This window comes from Aplysia californica, unplaced genomic scaffold (genome assembly GCF_000002075.1).
Source record: "Aplysia californica isolate F4 #8 unplaced genomic scaffold, AplCal3.0 scaffold00370, whole genome shotgun sequence".
NCBI lineage: Eukaryota > Metazoa > Mollusca > Gastropoda > Aplysiida > Aplysiidae > Aplysia > Aplysia californica.
The window spans coordinates 667,281-677,473 of NW_004797640.1; the positions used below are offsets into that span (position 1 = coordinate 667,281).

At 40.5% G+C, this 10,193-nt stretch overlaps 1 protein-coding gene across 5 annotated transcripts in view; it reads left to right on the forward strand.

The window, feature by feature from the left end:
* Positions 1-1,768: 1,768 nt before the first annotated feature.
* Positions 1,769-10,193, forward strand: part of LOC101857810 (serine/threonine-protein phosphatase 6 regulatory ankyrin repeat subunit A) — a 24,307-nt gene continuing 15,882 nt past the window's right edge. Inside the window, exons 1-3 of one of the 5 annotated variants that reach the window (XM_035971071.1) lie at positions 1,769-1,929; positions 4,108-4,154; positions 6,286-9,661. In XM_035971071.1, coding sequence (XP_035826964.1) covers positions 6,883-9,661 — 2,779 coding nt within the window. In that variant the 5' untranslated portion in view covers positions 1,769-1,929; positions 4,108-4,154; positions 6,286-6,882. Of the gene's footprint in view, positions 1,930-2,883; positions 3,064-4,107; positions 4,164-4,203; positions 4,236-6,285; positions 9,662-10,193 lie in introns of those variants that run through there. The other 4 variants (XM_005103400.3, XM_035971074.1, XM_035971072.1 and 1 more) reach the window with 4 other exon arrangements.

Genomic DNA, 10,193 nt, shown 5'->3' on the forward strand with positions numbered 1-10,193 from the left:
ATTTGTTTGTAAATATGTGTGCAAAGTTTGAGGTTTCAATTTTAATATTTTCTGTGGAAAACGATTTCCCCCGCAACATGGCCAAAAATCCTAGATGGCCGCAACTGAGACCAACTTTTTCATAAAACTCGACAAATTCCGTCATGATTCTTCTAATTAGTCTATAATTAGCCTATATGACCGTTAAAATTTGAAAGAAAGCCAAGCCCCTAGAAAATTCCTCGTATCGTGTACATAACCCCTTAACATTTTTATTGATTATAATTCGTAGGTTGAAAACACAGAATTCTAGTGTAGAATTCTGTGGTTGAAAACGAGTATTGGTTGTTGAATATTATGAATAAATTGGTTCTGAATCGCAGTTATAACTCCATTATGACAACAACAAAAAATGCTTGTATTTCCTTTTAAGGTTAGAATAGCAGGCAACACTTAATTCTAGATTAAGTTCTAGGACTTACTTCGTCATCATGTCAGTTGTAAAACGTCCTTTTGGGCAATGCCCAGGCTATTTATGTTGATTAGTCACATCATGTTCATCGAAACGGAAAAATTACGTCAGAAGCAGAAGTTCCGATTCTATTTATAGCATTCCAAGACTTTATGTGTTGTTGTTTGTTTGTTGTTGTTTTTTTTTTTTGGGGGGGGGGGGGGGCTCGCAATATTCACCAAGCAACGCTATGCTGACGTAAAGTGGAGATCTGCTGTTCAGATGACATAGGCCTAGGCTAGCTTGATTTTTCTTATATCATAATATTTGGGGGGGGGCATTTTTTTCAGCATTGATGGGAATATGTAGCCTAAGGGAAAACATAGATCACGTTGTCAAGTCTATCAATAGAAAGTTGAAGCAAAGATAGTACAGCCGTATGGTGTAGTATCTTTGGTTGAAGTTCATAAGTTTTTATTTTATTTTCAACAAACTGCATAATATCATTAATTCTCTCTCTCTCTCTCTCTCTCTCTCTCTCTCTCTCTCTCTCTCTCTCTCTATCACACACAGGTAAGATTGAAGAATACCAGACCAGCGGACTGACTTTGCCTATGTCTCAACCTTAGGAATTCATAATTTCCCCGTTTTTAATATCTTTCAATGGAGAATCTCGGACCGGTAGATCTATTCATTAAAATTTTGTCAGGAGGGAGACCCCCCCCCCCCCGGAAACCCCCTCCCCCCTCCTCGGGCCAGCCCGCGTCCCCTCTTTCTCGGGGGAGATTGGGAGAAGTGTTCGGATTTTTTTAATTTCCCCCCACCCCCCCCCCACACACACACACTATTCTTTTGACACCCAGTTTTCGAGATCTGGGACTTGTAGATGCATGTATCTTGAACTAAAAACTAAAAGGTATTAATAAACATAATGTATATAGTGCAACCACCAAATTAAGTATTTGAAATTTAGAGAACAGCAATTAAAGGTGTTGGCCCTATAATTAATTATTGTTTTTTTTTAAAAATAGTTTTGAAATATTAATGAAAGCGTCCCTTTTTATTATCAAACTGTCCGTTATTATTTTCTCTTTTTAATTGTGTGTGATAATTTTTAAAGAAATGATCTTTATCGACTACATCGACCATGAAAGCAACGTGCTGCACCGCATCGATCTGCTACTCTGTCTATCAACGACCAGTCAGTCCGCGATTGCTTTGCTTTTCTGTTTTGTTTTGTTTCGTTTTGTTTTCTTGCAACGGGAATTCCTCCCGTTGCAACTAATGTCAGCAGCGTAGAATTCTGGGGTCGGTCAGCAGTCAACTCGACACCGGAAATTCCCAAGATGCAGTCATTCTCATCCTGCTTGCAATTTTGTCTTCATTTGGGAAGCCCAGCGAGAGGGCAAAAATGCCTTTTATGTCTTGAACGTACATATGTACATGTATTCACAAAGGAAATCACCTGAGAATTCGATTTTACAACAGAGTGGCTTGAAGTTAGTACTAGATAGATCTAGGCTATACGCGTTATTTTGTGTGTCTTAAATCTGTGGAAACGGATAATATAAGAAAAACCCAAGACTTAAGACTTGACTTAAAACTAGATCTAGATCTATATCTAGATTCTAGAATCTCTGCAAAACTAAACTGGATGATGTATCACTTTTTCAATGTTTTGTGAATAGAGGAGAATCCTGGTCGTTATTTTCAGTTTTGGGTTGGCTCTTCGAGATTGACCTAAGCCATAGGCCTGTAGTTGATACATTTTCAGAATGCTACAAAAGACTGATTTGATATAGACTTCTATATATATTTCAAAGACTGATGATTCTGTAATAACTTCTAAATCTAGAATCTATCTAGGGTTGAATGACAAAAAGTTGTTAGATGTTTACATTAGAATCTAGATCTAGATCTATATTTAGATCTAGAATCTAGACTTAATCTAGATCTATATCTAGATCTTGATCTAAGTGTAGATCTAAATCTATATCTATATCTAGATCTAGATCTAATTGTGTTACGATGCGGTGGAATCAGGTTCTCGTCAATTTTGGGGCATAGTTAGTTATTAGAGATTCTAGATCTAGATCTAGATTTTCTTAAAATTTGTTCATTTGTCTTGCTTTGGATGAAAAAATATTCATTTATTTATCTTGAATACAAATCAAGATAGATTTAGAATCTAGATCTATAAGGTGATTGAAGGAGGTGGGGGTTGCCTGGTTTCAGAGGTAAAATTAGCGAGAAAATGGCCACCTTCCTTATTTAAAGTTGCATTATTTCTGTATATTGAGAGTAAAAGGAAACTGAAAATTTACATCTTTTATGCCTTTAATCAATGTTTTTCAGTAATAATCCACTCTGAAATGTGTTCTTTAATGGGCATGAAAGGTGTTGATAAAAATTTTTTTTAAAAATTCTATAAAATTCTCAAACCTGCGAAAAAATGCCAGTTTCTTCACTTTCATTATTTTGACTATGCGCCTGATTTCACCTTGATGCCTCACAATTATATTAGGCCCTTATTTTGATGGTGTTCTCTGCACTGTCTGCCAGCACCTAATCGAAAAAGACTACAATTTTATTATATGAACCTGTGCATATTGATACAACTGACGGTATTTGGGGTAAGTATAGCTTTAGGGAGGATTATAAGGCTCTGAAGGAATAAAACAGCAAGCCAGTTTTCAGCATTTATAAGTTCAGTATTTCATGTGTTCAACGGTTGATTCTGAACCCAGGTCAATCCAGAAACAAAAGGCGAAATTCCTTCCCTTTGGAGGGTTTTGACCCGTCCAAGGCAGAATTAAAATGCTTTGCCCGTTCAGCCCTGATTTGAATCAAAATTGCCAAGTTTGGTTCCATCAGTTCTAAACTTTCTGCCATGCCTCCAGGCGAGGAAGAGAAAAAGGGGTGTGGCATTGGGAGTAGCTTGTAATCTCATCGATGTGAGCCGTGAGCAGGTGGTCTGGGTGATGCGGATGTGAAGTCTAGAACGACTGCTTGTGAAAGAAATCAAGTGGTGCTCCAGCCAGAAACTTTTCTTAGGTATCCAGAGGTGTGAAACAAATATGTTTGACCAATGCGTGCCACGCTGATCATATGGCCATCTGAGAAAAATGTCCCTCAAATTGTTGTTATACCTGTCTGGGAGGGGTGTCATTTGTTAAAAATATAATTGTAAGTGCTTATTACACTGATGGGTGAGACTGAGTGTGGAAACCTAGTTCTTCCCATAAATTCCCCTCCTGTCAAAGACAGAATTTTTTTTGGGCTGCCTTGCGATTTTGCCTTGGACAGGTTAGACTGTATAAAATGCTTTTGAGCTTGATCTTGAGATGCCTGCGAGGTAAGGCATTTCTGATTCTGTTTGCTGAACTCAATGTACAGTACAACAGTGCTGTAGATGCTGGAGCTCTCATGATAAAGTTGTAAATTGAAAAAAATACTCCATACCACCTGATCAGGCCTCAGTCTGATCTGTCACATATAAACATGATAAGATATGACAAAAGGTTTAAATAAAGGGATAGGCTTCCAGCTAATTACCCCCAACGGCGAAGCCACTGACTGAAGTGTCTTTAGGCCATTCCCAAAGGGGGGTCATTTCTCGTTCATGCGCAGTAGAATTGCAAATGGGCTGATTCATCAATGTCACTCACTATTTCCAGGTTGCCTTGATAGTCGAAGCAGACTTTGTGCTGTTGAAGCTAGAGAGGTGAGCAGAGTAAGTCTGATTCCCTGTAAGGGCATCTCTGTTGACATCCACCCCTTGGCGCTGATATGACCTTATGCAGTTGTGAGCCCCGTAAAACCTCTACTAAAACTTTTTTTAAACTTTCAGCTAATTCATTATAACGAGTGCACATAATGTACTGTCAATCGAATTGTAGTAGTTGGAGGAGAAGGGGGAGGAAGTTCAGTATAAATAATGCAAAATGTGGTTATTGTAGTTGTAGTAATTGGAGAAGGAGAGGGAGAAGGATTAGGAGAAGAAAGAGGTTCATGGTAGTAGTAGTAGAAATAGTGCAAAATGAAATCGTGTCACGGCACGCTTTAATCAGGCACTTGTCAATTTTTGGGCATATGGAGTTTTTAGTATTGTCTTAAAGCTTTTACATTTGCCTTCCTTTCAATAAAAGAATTAGCGATCTAGCTTCAACAGAAATCGAGATATGTCAGATTGAAGGAAGTGGGGGTCACCTGGTTTTAGGTGTAAAATGAACGAGAAAATAGTCACCAAAGTTTGATGACTTGCAAAGCTTGAGAGTCCTTGGGATTTGTAAATTAAATTTTTGTGAGCTTTAATCATTGTTTTCCCGTAAAATCCACACAGCAATGTATTTTTAAATAGACATAAAAGGTGTTGAATAAAAAAAATAAACATTCGATGAAAATTGCCAAACAGGAAGAAAAGTGCCATTTTCTTTGATTTCATTATTTTGATGAGTGCCTGATTTCGTCACGATGCCTCACAATTGTAATTGTAGTAGTTGAAGGAGGAGGAGAAATAGTAGTAGCAGTAGACATACTGAAAATGTAGTTATTGTAGTTGTAGTAGTTAGAAGAGGGGGGAAGATGGAGGAGGGGGAGTGCATTTCAACTGTGTGATTTTGATTGTTGTTGTTTTTTTTTTTGGGGGGGGGGGTGGAATGATTTACACCATTGTAGAAAGAAAGATACCTATTTTGTAAATTCCAGGCAGACATATTCTGAGTTAAAGAATTTCTGCACTTTGTTTAACTCTTTCCGGACGTATCGCCGATATAGGGGCGAGTCCATACCCCTTGCGAACGTATCGCCGATATATTGGCGGTGATAGGATGCCTCAGTATCAAAGTATTAACATGATCCGTCATTTATAATTATTTTTTATTGTTATTGAAAAGTTGGAAAGGATTTAGGAAACAAAACATCTAGTTTCACTTTGTCAAAGGGTCGGTTTGGCGAAAAACGAGTGAATTAGCTCTTGTGGTCTTGCATCAACAAAACAATGTAACTGGACTCAGTATAAATATCATAATTCAAACAAAAATTTGAATATTGCTTTCAAATAAAAAGCTGCGCTTTTAGAAATTTATGGATTATGCTCTTGGCCTGGATATGATTAGATAGCTATGCTGATTTGCTTTCACATGTTTGGTGATTTTTCCATCAAAATTTATTTTTCTCATCACCATTGCCATTCTAACCCTTGTAATGCATACTTATGTTCAAAATTAATCCTTGTTTCATGTTGGAATGTATTCTTCATTCAATTTTCTTCAATTTTATAAATCATATGTTGCCTTTGAGTGATGGTTATGCTTTTATATAAATTTATTTTGTACACCACCTGTGTAGCCAAATCGAGCCACAAGTTAATTACGTCTTGACCCCCAAAAAACTGCACCTGGAAAGAGTTAAGACACTGTTCATGAGCTTTTTATGGAGCTTTGATTCAGAAAAAAAAACCCCAAATTTTTGTATTGGAATTAAATTATACTTTGGTGGGTGGTTGGCGGATGCTATGGTGCGGTTTGCTTCTTTGCTGCTGCTGCTTCTTCTCTTCTATGGAAAATCTATCTTCCTTATCTCCCCTTCTTCTTTTTTATGTTTTTTTCTCTTTTGTAACACCTCTAATCTTCTGGCGCTCATATGACCTTATGCAGTTTCGAGCGGCGTAAAACCTCTACTTAAACTAAAAATTGTACCTTGTCTGGTGTAGCCTTTTCTTCCAGAAGTGAGTAAGCTTATTTTCAGTTCTTTCATCCTTTTTTATACTCATCTATCCTTTTTTATACTCATCTATCCATCCAAACCCTCCTGTATATCTTTTGATAATATCTTCTTTCATTTCCTCACTTTAGGAACTGAACAAAGCAGAGGCTTCCTTTGTGGATGTCTGTATGAAGGTCGTTTTCCTGAGACGCAGTGAAAACATTATACTTTTGTGGAGATCCTTGACCACAGCCAAGCTACACACCTCCAAGAGATGAAGCGGACCAGAGCAGGAACATTATATTGAACATCTCATTAAATGATGGAAATCCTCTATCAATAACATTTGAAATAATTCTGTATCCTTAAGGCTGCTTGTTGTAACTGATGGCCACTTTTATTCCACATTTCGATATCGAGGGTCAAGAAAGCTTTTTCAACGTCTGTTTCATTGTACACGCTTTAAAAGCCTGGGCAATAGACAATTTGTACTAATAGCACAGTGTGTAGACAAACACTTCTCTCTCTAAGTACTTTTATGACACGGAACTACATCCATAACCTTTGTCCCATGGAGTTTATTGGTGGTCTGCAGCTTAAACTTGTGTAACAGACCAAAAGATATTTTGCTGCTAGAATTATTCCTAAAAGTGATTCTTGAACATTGGAGAATTTTCTCAAAGTGTATTGTGCCCATTAAAGAATCTTAAACTAAAGTGTGCTGAATATTGTGAACATCAGTCGAAATGGGCAATGACATGCAGAAGGCAGCCGAGAAGGCTGCAAGAGATGCAGCGGAAATGGCAGGGAAATTGGGGTTTGATGGAGATATTGCTGAGGCATTGAAGAAAGGTGGTCTTGGGCAGGGACAAGACTTAATGTCTGATCTCATGCAGCAGATGGAAAGACTGGCTTCGCAGTCTGGAGGTGGTGGGTCTGCACAAAGAGGAAAAAGACAAAAACCTAGTGATAAAAGCAAAGAGTTTTTAAAGAAGCTTGTGGGGAAGGATAAAACTGTGAAAGATGAGGAACTTTGGCAGAAACTTCGAGAACGTACGCATGCGTCTATGGATGAAGAAGATCCGTCGTGTGGGGCGACACCTCTCATGATTTGTGCAACATTAGGACGACTGTCACTGGTAACCAGACTGCTGGAGTCAGGGGTTAACATAGATGGACAGAACGGCCGCGGTCACACTGCCCTCATGATGGCGTGTGCTGCTGGCCAAGAAGACGTGGCTCAACTATTGATGGAGCATGGCGCAGACGTGAACATACAGGACTACCAAGGTAACAGTGTAATTGTCACAGCTATTGCCGCCGGCAAGGAGAACCTGGTCAGAGACTTGTTGGACAGGAATGCAGACATTGAGAAAAGAAACAATAAAGGAGACAATGCAATTCTCACGGCTGCTCATGAAGGTATGACTGATGTTATGCGTTTGTTGATCCGAATAAGGGCAGATGTAAATTCCACAAACGTGCGTAACTGGACACCCATCATGATGTGTGGTCAGTACGGAAATCCAGAGACAATTCAGCTGCTTGTGGACAATGGTGCTGACGTGAACCTAACTCAAATCTCTGGTGGGACGGCCTTGGAGATTTGTGCTGGCCATGGCCACTTGGAGAATGTGAAGATTCTCAAGAAAGCTGGGGCAGATGTGAATCACGTGAATAAGATTGGCATCACACCTTTAATCATGGCAGCTGCTCATGGTGAGGCTTTGACAGTTCGGAAGTTGATCAAGTATGGTGCCCATGTGAATGCTGCAGATAAAAATGGACGCACAGCTCTTTTTGTTTCTGCTCTTGATGGTTACAGGAACATTGTTGAAGCCTTGGTGAAAGCAGGGGCTGACCCCAACATCGCTGATACTGATGGTGATACACCTCTCATGTGCGCTGCCCTAAAAGGACACACTGGTATTGTGGAGATTCTTTTAGAAAATGGAGCTGATGCCCTCATGTTTGACTTTGAATGCATTAATGCTCTGAACATGGCTGTCCAGAACAAACACAAGCACATAGTCCGTGCGCTGCTCAATCACCAACAAAAGCCGTACCCGTCCATCAACTTCAAGTCCCGTAAGGGGATCACTGTCTTGCACAAAGCAGCTATGGGTGGCCAGAGAGAAATCTCATCTTTGCTCATCGAACATGGAGCTAATGTTAATCTTTGTTGCAAAGATGGCCGCTCTCCTCTTGGTATTGCTGCTTTTGAGGGACATCTCTTTGATGTTCTTCTGTTCTTGAAAGCTGGAGCAGACGTAAACACTGCTGACACCGATGGAGACACACCTCTTATGCTTGCCTCAGCTAAAGGTCACCTCGAAATAGTCCAGGCTCTGTTGCGCATGAATGCGGACATTAGCTTATCGGATTTGAAGGGACGCACTGCTCTCATGGATGCAGCGTACAGTGGCAACAAGGACATTGTAGAGCTGCTGCTTCGGGAGAAGGCCAAGGTGAATTGCGTGGAGGAGAAAGGTTGGAATGCGTTGATGTTGGCAGCTCAATTTGGCTATACATCCATCGTCAGTATACTGTTTGAACATGGGGTGGACAAGCACACCCGTACCAAGACGGGCTCTACAGCTCTCAATATTGCTGCTGCAAATGGACGGTATGACTGCGTGGCGCTTTTGCTAGATGAGGGATTTGCTGTGAATGTTCGAGATGAAGACGGGGATACTCCTTTGTACGAAGCTGCTAAAAAAGGCCATGTTTGTATTGTGGAGTTACTGATCAGCCGTGGTGCTAACGTGAACTTACGGAACTGCAATAACCATACGGCTCTGGCCATCAGTGCAAATAATGGACAGACAGAGGTGGTTGATCACCTTTTGCAGCATGGAGCAAAGATTGATGTAGTCGGCTGTGAGGGGGAATGCCCGATCCACACAGCTGCTCTGAACGGACACCGTCTCATTGTGGAGGCACTGGTGGAAAACGGCGCTCGTGTCGATTTGGTGGATGCTAAGCAGAGGACTGTCCTCATGATGGCCGCTCATAAAGGAGATGCAGAGCTGGTAAAATTTTTGGTTGATAACAAAGCCAGTGTGAATCAACCAGAGAGTCAGGGCTGGACTCCGCTCATGTTTAGCACACAGTTCGGTTACTGCAGCTGTATGGAAGTGTTGTTACAGAATGGAGCTAATATCGAAGCTCATGATCACAAGGGTAACACAGCTTTGAGTACATGCAGCGCCAATGGACACCAGAAAGCGGTTCGTCTGCTGCTTGAGTACAAAGCGGATGTCAACACCGTGAACAGTATGGGCTTTTCACCGCTGATGTTGAGCTGCAACAACGGGCATGTGGAAATTGTCCATTATCTGTTGCATCACAATGCAGATACTGAGTTGATGGAACACGAGAGGGGGAACACGGCACTCCTCATTGCTGCCCGGAAAGGAAAAGGAGATGTGGTGCGTGCTTTGCTGAAAGCCGAGGCCAAAGTGAATTCTCAGAACCGGGCAAAGACTACTGCTCTCAACGTCAGTGCACAGTATGGCTTTAAAGGTGAGACTTATGGAGAAATGTTGTTATTAGGTTTAAGATGTGGTGTCGGTAGTCTAGTTGTTAGGCTACTGGACTTGTAATCATGAGGTTGCAGGGTCGTGGGTTCACGGCTGAGGCCTGATATTGTGTCCTTAGAAAAGGCTCTTTACACAAATTTTCTGAACAGAAGGGCGAGAGCCCAGCTGTTGCTGGATCAATAACAACAAACAAATTTTTCTCACTTCCCCCAGGTGTGAATGGGTACCCGGCCATAGACAGCTAAAGATCTTACCAATATGTTCCAGTTTTAGCATCTGTAAATTGGCTGTGGGCAGTGAAAGCTTCTCAGATAGTTGAGATTGTTTCAGAATGCTATCGGGTCTGCTGGTAATAATATTGATTGTAAAGCGCCTTGATTTTGCTGTTATACTGGAATTTGCACTATACAAATGCTATTTATTGTTATTATTATTATTTTAAGACCCTGTAAGTAGTTGCACGAATGACAAATGGGGGTTGATAAACATGGTTTTGGATGCTTGAGTTGGGGGGG